This window comes from Callithrix jacchus, chromosome 11, assembly GCF_049354715.1.
Source record: "Callithrix jacchus isolate 240 chromosome 11, calJac240_pri, whole genome shotgun sequence".
Taxonomy (NCBI): domain Eukaryota; kingdom Metazoa; phylum Chordata; class Mammalia; order Primates; family Cebidae; genus Callithrix; species Callithrix jacchus.
In genome coordinates, this window is record NC_133512.1 from 105,325,543 (window position 1) to 105,347,949 (window position 22,407).

The 22,407-nt window shown below is 42.7% G+C and overlaps 1 protein-coding gene across 3 annotated transcripts in view; it reads right to left on the reverse strand.

Annotated features, from left to right (window-relative positions):
• MGAM (maltase-glucoamylase) overlaps positions 1–22,407 on the reverse strand; it is a 118,808-nt gene that overhangs the window by 6,837 nt on the left and 89,564 nt on the right. For all 3 annotated transcript variants that reach the window (XM_035254556.3, XM_035254555.3, XM_035254557.3), the window contains 15 exons: positions 22,097–22,193; positions 21,269–21,381; positions 19,426–19,551; positions 14,563–14,691; positions 14,208–14,318; positions 13,503–13,565; positions 9,510–9,644; positions 8,634–8,721; positions 7,683–7,821; positions 6,742–6,875; positions 6,589–6,623; positions 6,380–6,496; positions 5,526–5,674; positions 2,779–2,863; positions 1,856–1,912 (listed from right to left, as the gene is read on the reverse strand). In XM_035254556.3, the coding sequence (XP_035110447.3) occupies positions 1,856–1,912; positions 2,779–2,863; positions 5,526–5,674; positions 6,380–6,496; positions 6,589–6,623; positions 6,742–6,875; positions 7,683–7,821; positions 8,634–8,721; positions 9,510–9,644; positions 13,503–13,565; positions 14,208–14,318; positions 14,563–14,691; positions 19,426–19,551; positions 21,269–21,381; positions 22,097–22,193 (1,578 nt within the window). The remainder of the gene's footprint in view (positions 1–1,855; positions 1,913–2,778; positions 2,864–5,525; positions 5,675–6,379; positions 6,497–6,588; positions 6,624–6,741; positions 6,876–7,682; positions 7,822–8,633; positions 8,722–9,509; positions 9,645–13,502; positions 13,566–14,207; positions 14,319–14,562; positions 14,692–19,425; positions 19,552–21,268; positions 21,382–22,096; positions 22,194–22,407) is intronic.

Consider the following 22,407-nt stretch of genomic DNA (forward strand, 5'->3'; position numbering starts at 1 on the left):
TTCAGATGTCAGCAGCATCTCCTCCTCACCCCTGCCCTCATGTGACAACCCAAAATGTCTCCAGGCATTGCCAAGTGTCCCCTGGGAGGCAAAAACTTCTCATTTGAGGGCTGCTACTTTAGAGGTAAGAAGCAGTTATTGTTGACAACAAGCAAATAGGCATGGCTATGTTCCAATAAAACTTTATTTGCAAATCAGGCAACATCCAGATTTGGCTGTGGGCCATAGTTTGCCAGCCTGTATTCTAGAGTGAGTAATACGTACCCAAACATGGTAAGGCTAATTAAGGTGACATTTATTAATCCTAACTATAAAATTCATCATCATTTTAATTCAACATCAAAATTTCATCTTTTTCTAAATAGCTTGCTGCATAATTTATTCTGTCTTTCCCTCTTCAATCAAAGATATCTTCTGTCTGTGAATGGGAGAGTCAATATGCACCCTCAGGCCAAAGGCCAGTCTCACTGAAAGAGAGCTGGCCACCCGTTCCTAGGAAAGGCCTGGCTGGGAAGCACACAGCAGAGCCTGAACATGTTACCACCCAAAGGGCAGATCCCAACTAGGAGCAAAAAGGGGAGGCTGGGGCCACAGCGGGGAACTTGGTCTCCATTGACTGAGAAGAGAAGGAACAAAATTGCACATCCTTCTCCAGTTTTCACCTAATCACACTGCAATCCTCTGGGATGTAAGGGGCCAATACATTTCTTGCTTCTTGTTTCCCTGCTTGTACGTCTTTGCTGTATTTCCAGCCCTCAACCTTGTTCTCCTCAGAAAGTCAGAAGAGGAGGCCTGGTTAGAGACCAAAGCCATGCCTCCTTTGATTCTTTACAAAAAATCAGGGTTTACATTCTCAGGGTCCCCACTATCCCAGACTTGCCCCGGAAGACCCTGACTTCCCGGCTAAATCTTTGGGGATCATAAGAGCACAGAAATCGTGCAGCAAGGAGCTCTTCCTTGCTTTCTCATTTCTAAATGCACTTGTACTGCTTAGACTCATAAGGCTTGGGCCCCATACCTCTGTGTGTGTTTTGCACATTGCCTGATCACCGGCTTCCCTTAGGGAATTATGTGCAGTACCCTTCTTTGAGCATCTATGCTATGGAGGGAGATAGTTAATAAAAGGCAGAGACAAAAAGGCCTCTATGCTTACAAACTTACAGCAGGCAAAGATAGAAACAATAAAAACAAAAACTATAGTTTGCAACAGTCACAAATGTTCACTAGCATCTGCCTTTACGGGACATTGTAAATAGCAGTGATATAAGGAAACATTAAAGTCTAACATAAAGAGAACACCCACAAAAAAACAGATCCTGGCCGGGTGTGGTGGCTCACGCCTATAATCCTAGCACTTTGGGAGGCTGAGGTGGGTGGATCACGAGGTCAAGAGATCGAGACCATCCTGGTCAACATGGTGCAACCCCATCTCTACTAAAAATACAAAAATTAGCTGGGTGTGGTGGTGCACGCCTGTAGTCCCAGCTACTTGAAAGGCTGAGGCAGGAGAATTGCTTCAACCCAGGAGGCAGAGGTTGCGGTGAGCTGAGATCGCACCACTGCACTCCAGGCAGGGTAACAAGGGCAAAACTCCCGTCTCAAAAACAAACGAACAAACAAAAAACCAGATCCTGAGTGATACGCTTTATGTGTTATTTCACAACTGTTCTATGAGGGAAGTGGTCTTACCCCACTTCGAGGTGAGAAAACTCACGTTACAAGGGTTAAAGTGACATCTCTAGGACCACACAGTAGGTGGTTACAGAGCCAGCATTGGACCTAAGGTCTATCATATCTAAAGCCTTTGGACTCTCTATCATTTTCCCAGGCTGTACAGACATTCAGAAAAACTTACCGTGTAGTAATCATACCAGCGGGATCTAGGGAAATATGCGGTGACATTTCTGGCATTCTAAAATTAAACACAAATAAGGAGTGGCAGTGGGCACCATTATCGGGACAGAGTAACCAAACGGCTTAGGAAAGAGGTTAAAGTCATAGTGATGGCCTTGGGTTCTCTGGCCTCATCTCTCGGGAGGCTAACAATGTTGGGGAAACCTTCCTTCCCTCTTTATTTCTCAAACAGGGGATATTTATCTATCCAAAACTACCATAAAGCACTTTGGTATCCAGGACTTCAGGAAAAAAAATTACTGTTTACTTATAGACATTGACTTACTCATTACACCCTTAAAGAGACAAACAACTGAGGTTTTGTGTGGAGCAGAAAAAAAATTTGTGAGTACAGTAAGATTTTGTGAAGGTGCAATTAACTGATATTTTAAAACTATTCCACTGGTATTCAGAAGCCTTATCAACAACAGAAGTAAAGAAATGGCTTTTACTGCTCAGAGGATCTCCTGCAGGAGGAACGGAAGGGTTAGCCAGCAGCAATACAAGTACACACATTGCCAAGTAATCCTTCTGAGAAGTTTTAATAGTGCCAGAGGATTTTGTTACTCTTTCCACTACTGCCCCCATCTGATCTTCTATTTCTCATTTTAGTTAACAAAGAAATGATTATGTCATTGAATATACCATGAGGTGCTTTCTTCCTCATCATCCTATGAACCAGAACTGTTAGGCTGATTTTAGAGATGAAGGAGCTGAGGCCCAGAACACCTATGTGATGAACTTTGGCTCAGAAAGAGAGGAAGAGACAGAGGTAGATTAAGAAACCATGTGTAGGACCCCACAGCTTAGGCCTCTTCTCCTCATTCTTTTCCCCCGAGCCTCACAGCTGGGAATCCTCTCCACATCAGAGGGCTCCATACTCACGAGCTCCAGGACAGGGCTGACCAGGAAGGCTGGGCCCAGCAGGAACTGACTCTCTATGTCCCATGTCACCTGATCTGACACAAACCTGGAAAGGGAAATGAAGGTGTCACAATCAGAGCTCAACAGAGACCCAGCCCAAGACCCTGAAGAAGCTCCTCTACTTCTAATCCAAGTTGGAAATCCAGCTGCCCCTGAGCCATCCTTGCCTTTTTCCTAAGCCTGGCTTGATCCAGAGCATTCAGCCTCTGCTTTCCCCATATAATGTACCTCAAACTTATGAAATGCTCGGATGTAGGTGTGTTCTGTTCTGTCAAGTACTTACCACATTTCTTAACCATGGCACTTTTTTTTTTTTTTTTGCTCTGGGCTCTGGGGTACATGTGCACATGCTGCATCCTACAGGATTGTTGCATAGGTACATATGTGCCATGCTGGTTTGCTGTCTCCACCCCCACCATCGCCTACATCAGGCATTTCTCCTGGTGTTATCCCTCCCCAACTCCCCACCCTCCTCTGGCCCTCCCCTGCCCTCCCCTCCAACCCTCCACCTATCCCTGTGAGTGTTGTTCCCTTCCCTGTGCCCAAGTATTCTCATTGTTCATCACCTGCCTATAAATGAAAACATGCAGTGTTTGGTTTTCTGTTCTTGTGTCAGAGCCAGAGCAATCAGGCAAGAAAATGAAATAAAGGGCATTCAATTAGGAAAAGAAGAAGTCAAACTGTTCTACTTGCAGACAACATGACTGTATATTTAGAATACCCCATCGTCCCAGACCAAAACCTCCTTAAGCTGACAAGGAACTTCAGCAAAGTCTCAGAATACAAAATCAACGTGCAGAAATCACAAGCATTCCTAGACACCAACAACAGACAAACAGAGAGCCAAATCATGAGTGAACTCCCATTTACAACTGCTACTAAGAGAATTAAATACCTAGGAACACAACTAACAAAGGATGTAAAAGAAAGGAAAACTATAAACCGCTGCTCAACGAAATAAGAAAGGACACAAACAGATGGAAAAACATTCCATGCTCATGGTTAGGAAGAATCAATATTGTGAAAATGACCATACTGCCCAAAGTAATTTATAGATTCAATGCTATCCCCGTCAAGCTACAATTGACCTTCTTCACAGATCTGGAAAAAAATCACTTTAAACTTCATATGGAACCAAAAGAGAGCCCACATAGACAAGACAATCCTAAGCAAAAAGAACAAAGCTGGAGACATCATGCTACCTGACTTCAAACTATACTACAAGGCTACAGTAATAAAAATGGCATGGCACTGGTACCAAAACAGAGATATAGACCAATGGAATGGAACAGAGGTCTCCAAAGCAATGCCATACATCTAGAACCATCTGATAGTTGACAAAATGGACAAAAACAAGCAAAGAGGAAAAGGATTCCCTGTTTAATAAAGTGTGTTGGAAAAACTAGCTAGCCATATGCAGGAAGCTAAAACTGGACCCCTTCCTTACACCTTATATAAAAATTAACTCCAGATGGATTAAAGATTTAAACCTGAGAACTAACACCATAAAAATCTTAGAAGAAATCCTAGGCAACACCATTCAGGTCATTGGCATAGGCAAGGACTTCATGACTAAAACATCAAAAGCAATGGCAACAAAAGCCAAAATAGACAAATGGAATCTAATTAAACTTAAGAGCTTCTGCACAGCAAAAGAAACAATCATTAGACTGCTATTTCCAACAGAATGGGAAAAAATTTTGCAATCTAACAATCTGACAACGAGCTAATATCCAGAATCTACAAAGAACTAAAACAAATTTACAAGAAAAAAAAAAAAATCCAATCAAAAGTGGGTGAAGGATATGAACAGACACTTTTCAAAAGAAGACATTTATGCAGGCAACAAACATATGAAAAAATGCTTATCATCACTGGTCATTAGAGAAATGCAAATCAAAACCACATTGAGATATCATCTCCCACCAGTTAGAACTGCATTGATTAAAAAATCTGGAGACAACAGATGCTGGAGAGGATGTGGAGAAATAGGAACACTTTTACACTGTTGGTGGGAGTGTAAATTAGTTCAACCATTGGGGAAGACAGTGTGGCAATTTCTCAAGGATCTAGAAATTGAAATTCCATTTGACCCAGCAATCCCATTACTGGGTATATATGCAAAAGATTATAAATCATTCTATTATAAAGTCACATGCACACGTATGTTTGTTCCAGCACTGTTTACAATACCAAAGACTGGGAACCAACCCAAATGCCCATCAATGATAGACTGGACAAAGAAAATGTGGCACATATACACCATGGAATACTATGCAGCCATAAAAAACAACGAATTCATGTCCTTTGTAGAGATATGGATGAATCTAGAAACGATGAAACATTTAAATACAAGAATGGCCCTTGTGCCTCAAATCTCTTCCTGAAATCATTATTTTGTGACCTGGGTCCATATAACCAAATTGCTACAAAACATAGATAGGCCTTAGCACGGCCAAATTAGAGAGAGATCATTCTATGCTGCACTGCATCATTTCAATTTCTTCATTCAGTAAATAGCCTTTTATTAATGACCTAGGCATGTATCACACTGTGCTAAAGAGAGTCATAAAGTATGGTCTGTGCCTGATGGGCTCATGTCAAAGGCAATCATGTCTTTAATTTGGAAGAATTGTGTCTATCAACTGCTGCCATATAGAATACAGTAAGTCATCCATTTGTCATCGGGATCCCTGCTAGACACTCACTCATGGAGCAGAGGCCGAACAACAGTGACACCCTCCGTGTGGGCCTTATGCATCAAGGTATAGAGATACGGCAACAGGGTGTATCTGGTCTGCAGGACATTTCTGGAAATATTCACAAAAGCAGCATCCCAGGATACAGGGTCTTGTCTCTAAAGGAGAAAAAGAACATGTTTGGAGCTCACCAAGAAAGACCTAGAGAACTTAAGAAGATCACTGAAAGCATATTCCAAATCAAGATCACTCACAGCTAAACAAAAGATAACCATCGATGAGGCCCAGAGAATATTCTGAAGAGACTAGAAAAGGTCACTGAAGCTCTGCTAAGACAGCTGATAAAATGTCACTGTAAGACATTCTTTTTGGTACATATGCTATCATTCTGCCTAAACAAAAAAATAATAATCATCTAAAGAACACTGAGAAATATTCACTGAGACACCAGGGCTTAACAATTTTTAAGGGCTGGGTACAGTGACTCATGCCTGTAATCTCAGCAGCTTGGGAGGCTGAGGTGAGCAGATCACTTGAGCCAAGAACTTTGAGACCAACCTGGGCAACATGCCAAGACCCTGTGTTTACAAAAAGTTTAAAAATTAACTGGGCATGTTGGTATGTGCCTGTACCCCAGCTATTTGGGTGGCTGATGTGGGACAATCACTTGAGTCCTGTAGGTCAAGGCTGCAGTGAGCCATAATTGTGCTACTGCACTCCAGCCTGGCCCAAAGAGTGACCCCTGTCTCAAAAGAAACATTTTTTTCGAAGATATCCCAGTAAATACAGACTGCATTAATTTTAGCTCAGAAATGGAAGTTTTGCTTCAAGTGAAATTCTGGAGCCAAGAGTGACTGTTCTACCCTGGTCCCAATGGTGTTGTGGTTTCTTGAGAAGGGGTAAAAGGCCCCCAGCTGCATCCAGCGAACACACATCTCATATTCAGCGTCTTGAAAGAAACCACAGATATCTGCTCCTGTCTGTAACAAGAGGAAATAAAATGAGCCTGCTGATGATTTCTGAAGGATGTCCCCATCTTCTTGGTGCTTAGGAGGATCCCAAGGACACTCACGTAGGATATGCCAAAGAGGCTGAACTCCATCATGCCTGCAATGAGAACCACAGCTGTGTCATACCAGGCCCTCACCACCTGCCTCCTCGCTTTTTGACAAGGATCCCAATTTCCTGACCTGCCAGCACAGGCCCTGGGTAGGAACCCACGCACCAATGATAGATTTCTTCAGCTGATCCCACGCGGCCGTGTTGTCTCCCAGCCAATGTCCTGCCCAGCGGCCAGAAGAGGGAAATGTGGAGCGGGTGATGACAACCCCTCGCTGTCCAGTCACCTCCTGCACGGCTCTGGTTGGAGGGAAACAGGAGGTGAATTGAGGGTACAGCCAGGGAAGTAGGCCATAGAGCTTCTCCTCCCAGAGCCCTTGAGCCTAGTGAGTGTTTGCTGTGTGATTGGAGGGAACATGGAAATCTGAGCTGTAATGGGACTCCACTGATCCCAGATGGTAGAGATAACGATGTATGTGTTTTATAGTCCATTACAAAGAACTTCTCTATAGTGAACTCACTGGAGTGCCCCCAAATTGTAAGTAATTACTAAATCTTGTAATTGGTTTGCTCAATATATAGTGTGCTATATTTGAGGAAGAACTTAGTGAAAATTAGAAGATTGTCCTTAGAAGAATTCATAATACTCACTGAGCTTGCAAAGCAGGACTGTGCTAATTCAGTACAATACCAGTTACCCTCCACCAAGAATGGTCAAAAAACAAATATCTCAAAAGATGATTCACATTTGAAATAAAGGAGAGAGTTATCTAGTCCTCCATGTTCCCTTTACCTCCTGCAACTAATAGTATTTCAGCACCAGCTGCCCTGTGTGATCACTACAGTGTTTCCACGTGTCTTTCCCACTAGGATTATTCATTTCTCACTGGTGGGACCACGCTTTATTTAAACCTGCCCTACTACTTTTAATCACAAGGCCTGGCTCTGCGTCAATGAGCATTTGTTTAATCAATAAGAATGATGACACAGTTGTCATGAGAATCTTCTTAACCCTAGAGTGGGAAGGAAAGGAAAAGTAGGGTAGCTACATCAGTCCTGGCAATGCCTACAGGTTGTGACAGCTGGAGAAGGGAGACAGACACTCACTCGTATGTGGGTCTGGTCTGGGACCACCCGTACAGGCTGTGCACGTTGTAGTGCTGCACGGGGGAGCCGTCTGGGAGGATCTGCTGACTCTCCATGCACAGGCTCTTGCTGCTCAGGCCCCTGTCCCTGGACTCCAAATCTGAGGAGGAAGATCTGGTGAGGTGAAATCAGCCCTGATTCTGTGTATCCCTGACCTCTCTTCAAGGGATTGGGCCCTGGGTCTTAAGACTAACTTGAGCCCTGCAACTGTCACTCTCCATCTTCCCAGAGACACCAGCGCAGTGACCAGAGCTCTGGGCCGCAATGGCATCTACAGTGTTTTCAACATCAATTTCACTGAAGAAAGCAGAGGTGTCAGGAAGAGTATACAGTGGTCAAACACCACATGACGGGCTCTGATTTAGGGTTTTGACATGCCAATTATTTCATGTAAATTTTATCATACTTGTATGAAGAAGACATCATGATCTGTCTTTTACAGTTTAGCAAACTGAGATGTGGAAATATCACATAACCTGTGAAAAGACACACAACTCACTGAAAAAAACAATTTCTGAAGCCAAGATATGAACTAAATATAAATTCAGAGTCCATCAGCTCCACAATAAGGGCAAGTTAATAATTTTCACCTATTGATGACACAAGAAATTCCTGTGATGGATTCGCATAAGCCTAAAAAACTAAGACACCCAGATGTGAGAACCCTTTGGTGGCATGAGCACTGGTTAGTGCTTTCTGGACAGATTCAAGAAATTTGCTCAGAGTCTAGTCACTTGCACATGCCCAGCTGGGTAAAGCACGTGCAGAGCTTTTGTCTATGGTTCCCGGTAAACCACAGCAGCCATGAGGATGTGCCGTGAGCTGTCAGGGCACACCCGTGGCCTCTAGGCTCCTGCAGGGGTCATCCTTCCAGTCGTGGCTCTGCCAATCAAGTAGGCCAAGGGTTCTTACATGGCATGTAGGGAGGGTGGTTCAGAGAGGCATCCCTGCAGCCTGAAGGAACTGCCCCATTCACGAAGCTCGATGGTTCATTCATATCCTAGAAATGCCAAAGACAAACATATCTTACTTTTTATGAAGATTACAACCTGCCAATTCTGAGACAGGGAAGCAATGAACAAATTGTTCAACATCCAGCGATCCCTGTAGATGCCAGCCTTGGGAGGTTTCATCAAATCCTGGTGAGAACTGGCTAGAAAGATTAATTCATGCCTACAAAACAACTGGCTAGAAGATTTAAAAAAAAAAAAAATCTCTTCTCCAGGTACAGTGGCTCACTTCTATAATTTCAGCACTTTAGGAGGCCGAGGCAGGTGGATCACAAGCTCAAAAGTTTGAGACCAGCCTGGCCAAGTTGATCATAGTCCGCCTTTATTAAATATACAAAAATTAGCCAGGCATGGTGGCGGGAGGTTGTAATCCCAGCTACTCGTGAGGCTGAAGCAGGCGAATTGCATGAACCCGGGAGGTAGAGGTTTCAGTGAGCCGAGATCATACCACTGCACTGTAGCCAGGGTAACAGAGCAAGAAACCATAACACACACACACAAAAAAAAAAACCACCTCTCTCAGGGTGGGTGTGAGGCAATCAAAGTTCCAAGAAATTCCTAGTAAATTGTCTCAGAGGTTTTATAGGAACCTCAGGTCCAGTAGAAGGTGTGTAGGCTTTCAGGGCTGTTCCACTCTGAGAGGAGGACGTGTCTGACATGTCCAACGTCTTCCTTGGACAGTGATTATCCTCTTGACTGAAGGTCAGTGGTACATACACTTAGGCACACAAAGATACACAAGTGCCACAGGTACACAGACATATACACACACACTTACAATCCACATGCCATCAAACTTCAAGCTCCTCTCTGGATTCTGTGGATTGTTGTATAGTTCTTCTATTTCCCTCTTCCACCACTTGGCAGTTGAATTACGGAAAAAGTCTGGGAAAGCCACATAAGCTCGATATAGCTATAAAAAGTAAATATAATTAGTTTGTCCCACACAAATATATTGGACAGCAAACAGGCACTTACTGAGAATGCAACTCACACAAAGACTTGGACTACATGGTGATGGATGGCCTGAACAGGGCCTAACTAATGTTATTGGCTTATTAGAGAAATGTAGAATGAAAATGAACCTGGAAACCATCATTCTGAGAAAACTGACACAAGAACAGAAAATCAAACACCACATGTTCTTACTCATAGGCTGATGTTGAACAATAAGAAAACATGGACACAGAGAGGGGAGCATCACACACTGGCGTCTGTAGGGGGGAAATGGGGAGGGAAAGCGGGGGATGGGGAGTTGGGGAGAGATAGCATGGAGAGAAATGCCAGATATAGGTGAAGGGGAGAAAGGCAGCAAATCACGCTGCCATGTGTGTACCCATGCAACAATCTTGCATGTTCTTCACATGTACCCCAAAACCTAAAATGCAATAAAAATAAAAGAAAATAAAAAGAAAAATTAGTGCTATTTGCACACCTTCCCAGCATTTGGAAAACATCCAAAAACTCTTCTGTTCATATTGACCTAGATGATAACAACGCCCAGAACTCACGACGTCATGCATTAGATGCAAACCCTCAATGTCAGTCCTGCCATTTCCTAAGCACACCTCAAAGAAACAAAGCCAGGGAGAGACTGCAGACATCAGATGCATGGTAATAGGCTGGGAAGAAACACTCAGGAAGTCCCTCCTATGTCATTCCCACTGAGAGAGGGGAGGAAGGCATAAGATTACATTTCAGGATATTAGACTACCCAGTATGCATCTGTGTTCTCTACAATTTCAGAGTCACATGAAAACTACAGCTGTGTGTAACATAAATCGAGAGGACTTAATGAGGGAGTTTAAACTTCCCCTTACTTTCATCTTTCTTTCAATAATAAAAGCAGTGTTTTATGTTAACCTGAAAGATGGATGCAAGATATATATATAGATATTATTATATCTATATTTTTTTTGAGACAGAGTCTCACTCTGTCACCTAGGCTGGAGTGCAGTATGTGCTTCCTCAGCTCACTGAAACCTCTGCCTTCCAGGTTCACACAATTCTTTTGCCTCAGCCTCCCGAGAAGCTGGGATTACGAGCATGCACCACCATGCCCAGCTAATTTTTGTATTTCCATTAAAGACATGATTTCACCATGTTGACTAGGCTGGTTTCAAACTCCTGACCTCAAGTGATCCACCCATCTTGGCCTCCCAAAGTGCTGGGATTACAGGCATGAGCCACTGTGCCAAGTCAGGTACAACTTCTCAACTACATTGTAGATTTTGGAGAGCAAAAACCTTGTTTTATATTCTTCTGAGAGATATTTACATTTTGCACAATGCTTAGCTTAGAATTTAACATAAAATATATAACCAGTGTTTAACAGTGGGTTCACACCATGTAGAAGCAGTAATTAAATATCCATACATTTTTATATACTCATGTTGCTTGTTATAGAACATTAGGGTTCTCTGTATGTCTCAGTAAATAGCCTCCTCTATGCTAACCATGGCATTGTAAGAGTTAAAGAGCTAAATAATGCTGGTGAGGAGGGTGGGGAATCAACAAAAAGCGAACTTGGTCTAGGGGAACTCCAGTTCTTATACACAACAGACAAAAGGCAATTAGGAACCCATATGTGTAGATAAAGAGCAAAAAAAAAAAGGAACATAAGAAAACAGAAGCAGATCAGCCTACATGGGTCTGCCTGTCAAGGATATGAGAGGATAGTAGGTCACATCACAGAGAATCTTGAGAGAAGGGGCCATGCCAGGGAAGCCCTTTGTTAGGAAATTGAGGTAGAAACCATGAAACCAGACAAAGAGAACCTTTCACCAGAAACAGAGAGCTCCAGATCATGCAGGGTTAGAAACAATGGAATGGGTGGGGGATGGAGAGTTAGAGTAAATAAAGTACTGGCCACATCTGAGTCAGAATTGTACCCCACATCTGAGTCAGATATAGATAGATAGATAAATAGAAGACAGATTGGCAGATAGATAAAAAGAAAAAAGGTAAATACAGAGATAGATAAAAAGAAAGAAAGAAAAAGAAAGAAAGAGAGAGAGAGAAAGAAAGAAAAAAAGATAAGATAGGCAGATAGGCAGAGAGACAGACAGATGATAGACAGACAGACAGACAGATAGATATAGATACTTGTTGAGTAGTAAACAAAAGGAAAACAGCTTTGAACTGAGTTTGACTCATTCTTGCCAATCTTCAAACCCCAGCTTCTGCTTTGTTCCTTTTGTTTTACTGCATCTACTGACAGAAAATGCTGGACATACAGTCCAACAGCCAAGCAGCCTGATCCCAAGTGTGTCGCATTTTAAATAGTGCTACTGCTGCCAACTCACTCTGGGATCCAGGAGGTCAGACACTGACACCAGAGAACTATGCATCACTAGCTTGCAGTGCCATCTGTTCTCACTACCCCACTGGAGCTGTCCCAGGCCTCAGCCTCAGACTCCAGATTGTGAGGTTCTGTCTAATATCAGTCTTTCCCTTTAGGACTCGCCACTTGACCTGAAAACCAACTTATCTGGATCAGGCATGAATATTTGGCCTGACTCCTGCCAGTCACATTCCTGGTGACTGGAATGTTTCTCCTGCACCTCTGTCCACGGACTACGATCTTATATTACATAGCAAGAACTCCCAAAAGAGGTCCTCACCCTGGGCTTCTGAGTGGCTGCTACCCGAATGGACAACTGCTGGGATTTGTTTCCACAATATGGATATTTGTCTGATCAATACTTGATCTTGACAGAGTATCTAGACACTACAACATATACCACATTGCTGACTGTATAGGCCAGCTTCTTCCTCCCTTCAATTCCTGGCAGTTGTCCTAGGAAATAGGCCTTTTCCTTGTCTCCACAGCTCTCCTGTGGAGGTCACATAGGCTACACATGCCCTGCTATAATTCCCACCCAGAAAGAATAACCATTATTGAAGAACAGCTTGAGAGTTCAGGCAGATACTTGGTCTCCAGGAGCTCCTCCACCCCACCCTAAGAACCCTGCCTGTGGGTACTGTCACAACAATTGAGAGTAGAACACACAGGCTGCACAGCCTGCATCAGTTCAGGAGACACACATCTTGGCCAGAGGACGGCATTGTAGGCTTCCTAGACCAGTAAGGAGCCATGTATTTATTCAAGCAAAAAATGCTTAATGAATCCGAAAAATAATTCAGGTCCAGAAGCATGAGCTACCTGAATCCACTACAAGCTACAAACTGTTCTCAGGAAAGAGCAAGTTTTACAGTAAGGCTGGAAACTGACAGGTAAAAGCAAAGCTGAGAAACCTAAGGAAGGATGGGGTTCAGGGGCGGACTTGTAAGTTTGAAGATGGAGAAACCTATTCAAGTGGGGGAAAACATGTACAAGGAAAAAGACCTCATCAGTCTTCGAGGGCTGAAGACTGCTTAGAAGGGATCCCCACGCAGCAACAATAAGTATACTAGTTCGGAGAAAAGATGACACTTCTCAGAGGTATTGCCCAGTGGAAATTTCTTGGGTCTTTGGAATCTCACGGCCTTGGAACTGAAATCACCACTCTGTCACCTAAAACCATGGACAAGTAATTTGAGCTCTCTGATCTAGAATCCCAAGGATAATAATACATATCTACATCCCAGTGGGCAGTAAAATATTACTACATATAAAGTAATGGGCACACAGACTGACACCTAATCACATCCCCTAAGTGTTTCCCCCTTGCCTAGCTCATGTCCATGGTACAGGTATGTCCAGAATCACAGGTACGGCTGCCCCTTCCTAGAACCCAGACTCCACCCAAATCTGCAAAGACCCTTTTACCTCCACTTGACTGTCCCAGTCTAGAGACCCATTCACAACAACATCACGAAAATCAGGCCAGACCTGTGGAGAGAAACACATTCAGCAGCAACGCACTAGACAGTTCCCTTACAGAGTATTTCCTAAGAAATTGTTATATAAACCATGTTCCTAGCAGCAATAATACTTTGCTCATCATGTAAGATTGACATAAAAGAAAAGTGAATGCCATAATGCATCACATGACTTTAAAAGTCATTAACTGGGGCCGGGCGCGGTGGCTCACGCCTGTAATTCCAGCACTTTGGGAGGCTGAGGCGGGTAGATCACAAGGTCAAGAGATCGAGACCATCCTGGTCAACATGCTGAAACCCCATCTCTACTAAAAATACAAAAAAAAAAAATTAGCTAGGCATGGTGGTGCATGCCTGTAATCTCAGCTACTCAAGAGGCTGAGGCGGGAGAATTGCCTGAACCCAGGAGGCGGAGGTTGCGGTGAGCCGAGATCACACCATTGCACTCCAGCCTGGGTAACGAGCGAAACTCCATCTCAAAAAAAAAAAAAAAAGTCATTAACTGTATCAACAAATATTGACTGAGAAGATGAGAGCTTCTGAACTCAGGGCCCAAAGAGAAAAAGCCAAAAATGACATACACAGGCCTGTGACCCACTAACAGCGACCCACCCTCAGGCTAGGGATCAATGGATTATCACTCAGATTATACCTTTCCCCAGACAATGTCTCCATCATTTGGGTATTTGATGAAGACGTCATCCTCCATGCCCCGAGTGAAGGCAGGATAGGGCTGTGTCTCATTGCCAGAAATGGCTGGATCCTGAAACCAAAGCATAAGTCAGTTGGGAAAACCAAAGCCAGAGAATGAAGAGAAACAGAATAAAGGAGAACTCTTCCAGGGAACTCCTAGCTTTTACCTGAACTGTAGAGTTTCTGTGAGTCCTGGGAAATACACGTTCTTCTTAAATTTCTATTTATCTACTTGTAACATGGAAATAAAGCTTTCTCCACCAAAGCCCATACCCGCTCCCAAACAGACTGCACACATTCACATCAGGACTAACCAGAATGAGGATGACCCGCATCCCGTCAGCCTTCATGCGATTGATCAGAGCTGGAAACCCAGCAAACTTGGGGCTGAGGGTGAAGTCCAGCTGCCGCTCCATGTAGTCAATATCTGAGTACTGCACATCCTGCGAGAAGACATGGGAAACTGAATGGCTGCTGTGTACAAGCCCAAGTTTTATACAGGAACAACCCTCCACTGCCCATGGCGGAATTTCAGACAGCTTCTTGTTGATGTTTTCAAATCCCAGCTCTGCTCATACGGGCACTTATTGCTATATATTTTCCTCTAGAGACTGCTTTAAATGTGTCCCAGAGATTCTGGCATGTCGTGTCTTCATTCTCATTGGTTTCAAAAAACTTCTTTATTTCTGTCTTCATTTCATTGTTTATCCAGTCAACATTCAAGAGCCAGTTGTTCAGTTTCCATGAAGCTGTGTGGTTCTGAGTTGGTTTCTGAATTCTGAGTTCTAACTTGATTGCACTATGGTCTGAGAGACTGTTTGTTATGATTTCAGTTGTTTTGCATTTGCTGAGGAGTGCTTTACTTCCAATTATGTGGTCAATTTTAAAGTAGGTGTGATGTGGTGCTGAGAAAAATGTATATTCTGTGGATTTGGGGTGGAGAGTTCTGTAAATGTCTATCAGGTTTGCTTGTTCCAGGTCTGAGTTCAAGAATGGAGAGATCCAAAATTGACACCCTATCATCAAAATTGAAAGAGCTAGAGGAGCAAGATCAAAAAAACTCAAAACCCAGCAGAAGACAAGAAATAACTAAGATCAGAGCTGAACTGAAGGAGATTGAGACACGAAAAACCCTTCAAAAAATCAATAAATGCAAGAGCTGGTTTTTTGAAAGGATCAACAAAATAGACAAACCACTAGCCAGACTGATAAAAAAGAAAATAGAGAACAACCAAATAGATGCAATAAAAAATGATAAAGGGGAAATCACCACAGATTCCACAGAAATTCAAGCCATCATCAGAGAATATTACAAACAACTCTATGCACATAAACTAGTAAACCTGGAAGAAATGGATAAATTCCTGGACACTTGCCTATTCCCAAGCCTAAACCAGGAGGAAGCTGAAACTATGAATAGACCAATAACAAGGTCTGAAGTTGAGGCAGCAATTAAGAGCCTACCACACAAAGAAAGCCCAGGTCCAGACGGGATCACAGCCGAATTCTACCAGACACACAAAGAGGAGCTGGTACCATTCTTTCTGAAACTATTTCAAATAATCCAAAAAGAGGGAATCCTTCCCAAATCATTTTCTGAGACCAACATCATCCTGATACCAAAACCCAGCAGAGACCCAACAAGAAAAGAAAACTTCAGGCCAATATCCATGATGAACATAGATGCAAAAATCTTCAATAAAATATTGGCAAGCCGATTGCAACAGCAAATCAAAAAACTTATCCATCATGATCAAGTAGGATTCATCCCGGGGATGCAAGGCTGGTTCAACATACACAAGTCTATAAACATAATTCACCACATAAACAGAACCAAAAACAAAAACCACATGATTATCTCAATTGACGCAGAGAAGGCATTTGACAAAATTCAACAGTCCTTTATGCTAAAAATCCTCAATAAACTCGGTATCGATGGTACGTATCTCAAAGTAATAAAAGCTATTTATGACAAACCAACAGCCAATATCATACTGAATGGGCAAAAACTGGAAGCATTCCCTTAGAAATCCGGCACTAGACAAGGATGCCCTCTTTCACCACTCCTATTCAATATAGTACTGGAAGTTCTAGCCAGAGCAATCAGGCAAGAAAAAGAAATAAAGGGTATTCAAATAGGAAAGGTGGAAGCGAAATTGTCTCTATTTGCAGATGACATGATAGTATACCTAGAAGACCCCATCGCCTCAGCCCAAAAACTCCTGAAACTGATAAGCAACTTCAGCAAAGTCTCAGGATATAAAATTACTGTGCAAAAATCACAAGCATTCCTATATACCAATAACAGACTTAAAGAGAGCCAAATCAAGAACGAACTGCCATTCACAATTGCTACAAAAAGAATAAAATATCTTGGAATACAACTCACAAGGAATGTAAGGGACCTCTTCAAGGAAAACTACAAACCACTGCTCAACGAAATAAGAGAGGACACAAACAGATGGAGAAACATTCCATGTTCATAGTTAGGAAGAATTAATATCATGAAAATGGCTATACTGCCCAAAGTAATTTACACAATCAATGCTATCCCCATCAAACTACCATTGACTTTCTTCACAGAACTGGAAAAAACCACCATGAACTTCATATAGAACCAAAAGAGAGCCCGCATAGCCAAGTCAATTCTAAGCAAAAAGAACACAGCGGGGGGCATCACACTACCGGATTTCAAACTATACTACAAGGCTACAGTAATCAAAACAGCATGGTACTGGTACCAAAACAGAGATATAGACCAAAGGAACAAAACAGAGGCATTGGAGGCAACACAACATACCTACAACCATACAATCTTTGATAAACCTGACAAAAACAAGCAATGGGGAAAGGATTCCCTGTTTAATAAATGGTGTTGGGAAAACTGGCTAGCCAAGTGCAGAAAGCAGAAACTGGACCCCTTCCTGACACCTTACACTAAAATTAACTCCAGATGGATTAAAGACTTAAACATAAGGCCTGGCACCATAAAAACCCTAGAAGAAAATTTAGGCAAAACCATCCAGGACATAGGAGTAGGCAAGGACTTCATGAACAAAACACCAAAAGCATTGGCAACAAAAGCCAAAATAGACAAATGGGACCTAATCAAACTCCACAGCTTCTGCACAGCAAAAGAACAGTCACTAGAGTGACTCGGCAACCAACAGAATGGGAAAAAATTTTTGCAGTTCACCCATCTGACAAAGGGCTGATATCCAGAATTTACAGGAAAAAAACAAACAAGCCCATTCAAAACTGGGCAAAGGATATGAACAGACACTTTAAAAAAGAAGACATATATGAGGCCAACAATCATATGAAAAAATGCTCATCACCACTGGTCATCAGAGAGATGCAAATCAAAACCACATTGAGATACCACCTCATGCCAGTTAGAATGGCGATCATTAAAAAATCTGGAGACAACAGATGCTGGAGAGGATGTGGAGAAAAAGGAACACTTTTACACTGTTGGTGGGAGTGTAAATTAGTTCAACCATTGTGGAAGACAGTGTGGCGATTCCTCAAGGCCTTAGAAATAGAAATTCCATTTGACCCAGCAATCCTGTTACCGGGTATATATCCAAAGGACTATAAATCATTCTACTATAAGGACACATGCACACGAATGTTCATTGCAGCACTCTTTACAATAGCAAAGACCTGGAACCAACCCAAATGCCCATTGATGATAGACTGGATTGGGAAAATGTGGCACATATACACCATGGAATATTATGCAGCAATCAGAAATGATGAGTTTGTGTCGTTTGTAGGGACATGGATGAATCTGGAGAACATCATTCTCAGCAAACTGACACAAGAACAGAAAATGAAATACTGCATATTCTCACTCATAGGAGGGTGATGAAAAATGAGAACATATGGACACAGGGAGGGGAGTACTAAACACTGGGATCTATTGGGGGGAAAAGGGGAGGGCCAGCGGGTGGGGGAGCTGGGGAGGGATAGCCTGGGGAAAAATGACAAATGTGGGTGAAGGGGAGAAAGGAAGCAAAACACATTGCCATGTGTGTACCTATGCAACTGTCTTACACATTCTGCACATGTACCCCAAAACCTAAAATGCAATAAAAAAAAAAATCCCAGCTCTGTCATGTGTTAGGTATAGCTTCTGGGAAATTCATTTAATTTTTCAAATTTTCAGTGATAAAATAGAAAAAAAAACCTAAATCTGCACTAAATAGGATGAGAATGCCTCTCTAGCATGGCTGTTCTTAGGATACATAAATGAACAAGGATTGAAAAGCGCTTTGTAAACTGCCACTATCAGGCGTGATTGTGATGACCTCCTTCAAAAGGCTGCCCCTGGTATCAGTGGTTCATGTTTAGAAAAAATTCTGTTAACTACCCAGAGTGAATACAACATAGATAGCAAATCTACTGCAAAACAAAACAAAGCAACAATGTATAGTAGCTTTGGAATACCCAATCCTAAGGGTAATCAGACACAACATTATTCTGGAGAATGAAACACTGCATTTAACTATTCACTAATGGAAACACTATGTACCACTAATGGAACTATTGTAAACAGTAGAAAGGTAGAATGAAATTAAATATGCTATGGTTCATGGGATCAATTCTTTGATAACTGGCTCCCCTCCCATCCACCAGTGAAGGATAAGGTTTATTTCCATATGTATGTCCTCTGAAAACCCATCCCAGGATCCGTGTAATCCATCAGTGATTAACTCAGAGCTGATGGGACACTGAGTTACAGCACCAGGGCTGCAGGAACTGAGGTCATATCCACATATACAATGGTCTGACTGTTTGCAGTTAGTTGTTTTTTTTTTTTTTTCAAGAATTAAGTAAAATAACTGAGGCATATCATTTATTCTTATGGAACCAAGGGATTTGGAAGTCATGTCAAAGAAATGGGAGGAAGCATGAGATGGCAGAAAGAGCCCTGGAGCCAGCCTATCTCCCTGTCCTTTGGCAAATCATGGTGAGTCTTAAGCTATCACCTCTAGAAGATGGAAACAAAGGCCCTTACCTGTATGATCATGCTGGGATGAGGCTAACTGTGATATTGTCTGAAAAAGAATATTATATGTCTTCATAGAATCCCACAAACATTAGTCAAATGAACCCAGACATAGAGGCATTGGGTTAGTTTTCAAACTCCAGAGCCATGACTGAGAACGTACATAAGGGATCTGGGCGGCCACCATCTCATCATACAAGCTGGCAATCTCAGAGTCATTCTGGTATCCATAGCGACACAGCTGGAAGCCCAAGGCCCAGTAAGGAACCATCACAGGCCGGCCAATCAACTAGAAAATAGACAGGAAACATTAGTCCTCAGAACAGAAACACCAGATTGAACTTTTACATGAAGTAATAAGAATATTTTTCCATGCCCCAAGCTAGACAACTAACAAATTCAAATCCAGACAAAATCTGACAGGATATAGGGCCACTGGGATTCTTGGAGAAAGCTTTCTGCTAGACTTGAGCGCCTTCTTAAAAATTCTAGAAAAGCCAAATTTATTAATAGAGGTACTGTAGGTAACGTGTTAAGAAGCCCAGAATCAGAGGCAAAATGCCTGGATCCAGTCCTGCTAGCTGTGTCATCTTAGGTAAAACTTAAGTAGTTTTTTAGTGCTTCGGTTTCTTCATCTGTAAGGGAAAATAATAGTATCAGCCTCAGAGTGCTTTTGTGAGGACTGAAAGAGTTATTATGTATGAAGTGCTCTAATATGAAAGTAATCAATCAGTGAGGTACAGTAGGCAGTACATAGTGTTTGCTGCTGCTGCCACCACCACCTCAGTCACCACCACCATCATCACAATTTTCACCATCACCACCAGTACCACCAGCATACACCCCCACCATCTTTACCATTATCATTACCCTTCACTACCATCACCACCACCCCACTACCACCCCACCAGCAACCCCACCATCACCACTATCATTGCAAACACTACCACTAACACCAAACTCCTCACACCACCACACGGTCACCACCACTACTGCCACTATCTCCCTCCATCAATACTATCATCATCACCATTACTACCACAAATACCAACCATCACCACTCCCACCATTACCACACCACTACCACCAACACCACACTCCTCACACCAACCCAGTCACATCACTACCACCGCCATAACCACCACCATCATCATCACTACCACAAACACCAACCATCACCACTATCATTCCAACCACTACCACCAACACCATACTTCTCATACCACCCCACCACCACCCCACCACCACCACCATCATCACCATCACTACCACAAACAGCAACTATCACCACCCCCACCATCACCACAACCGCTACCACCAACATACTTCTTGCACCACCCCACTGTCACCACTACCACCACCATTTCCACCACTGCCATCATCACTACAACAAACACCAACTATCACCACCCCTATTATCACAACCACTATGACCAACACCACACTCCTTGTACCACCCCACTGTCATCACCACTACCACGATATCCATCACCACCATCATCATCACCATCAAATACCAACCATCACCAGCCCACCATCATCACCACTATCACCATCATCACCAACACACCCATCTCCACCAATACCACTACCACCACCATAACCAGCACCACCAGCACCACCACCACCACCACCACACTCACCACTATCATCACCATCACCACCACTACCACTACTGCCACCGTCACTATCACCATTCTCACATCACTATCACCACCGTCACCCCCTACTGCCGTCATCACCATCACCACCACCATCACCACAATTACTACCGCCACACTACTATGGCTATCATCACCACTATTACTTCTGCTATTCTGCAATGCTTACAGAGGCTATCAATTGAATGGTCATTAGAATGTATCTATTTTTCCTTATTCTATAATCTCGCTCCAAGAAAGACCAATAATTCCAGTTATCATCTGAGAGTTATACGAATGAATGTGGGCTCTGGTACACAGACTGTGCTGTATACGTACTTGATAAACAATTGGATTTCCTCCTACCTCAGTGTACTGCTGGGTGACAAGCTCTGGAGTGGGCCCCAAGAACACATAAAAGTCCAGAACTCCCCCCGTGGTACGATATGTCAAGGCAGGCAGGGGCTGGAACGTCACATCTGAAAATGAAGAAAAATGCTAACACAGCTGGAAACCTTCCAGGTTAGGAATTATACCTGAAAGCTACACCTTCTACATTTTCCTGCACCCTGCCAATCATAGAGTGGTAAGAGCAGGTATTTTTCATCATACACACAAAGAACTGAAGAAGTTAAGTGGAGTCTACAGGTCCCATTCCTGGGTTTGTTTCCCTTTGGTGTATTTTATATTTGCCTTTCTACTTCTAAATTTATTATTCTTGCATTTCAACTTTTATTATAGATAAGGAGATACACGTGCAGGTTTGTTACATGGGAATATTGCACGATGCTAAATTTTAGGGTATGGATCCCATTACCCAGATAGTGAGCATAGTATCTGATAGGTAATTTTTCAACAAACCATACACTCTTATACCCCAAGACTAACTTCTCTGACCCATAGTTGTACCGCCTTTCAAATTACATAACTGGCTCCCACCTCCAAGATATTTGGGACCCACTTGGTGTTACTATCCCTTCTTATGTAATGTTTGCCGAAATGAAAGTTGTGTTAAATCTTCTTATCACATGACATTAGACTGAAATAAACAGAAAGACTAGACACAAAAAAAATAAAAAACAATGCCATAAAATGAAAATTTTCACTTCAAAAATCTGTTAGGCCAAACACATTCTAAATTGACTCAAGAATGACTTTTACCCCCAAAATAAGAAAAGCACTAGATGGCCTTACCCATGGCATTGCTGTTCAGCAGGAGCACTCCATGGGCACTGCCATCTTCCTCCAGCCCCATGTAGTAAGGGTGGACACCATAGGAATTCTTCTTGTACTGGGGAGTCATGGGGAGAAGCAGTAGGAGTTTAAAAGACATTATGCCTAAGAAAGAAACTCAACAAAATTGTGCTTGTTAAGGTGGGTCTAGTTTTCTCCAGGAAATAAATTAAACATGGGAACCAAAGGAGCCTGAGAATTGGCCCATTCATCTAAAAGCAGAATGCGACGACCAAGCAGAGTTTGGGAAGATGAACCCCAAAGCATGAGCA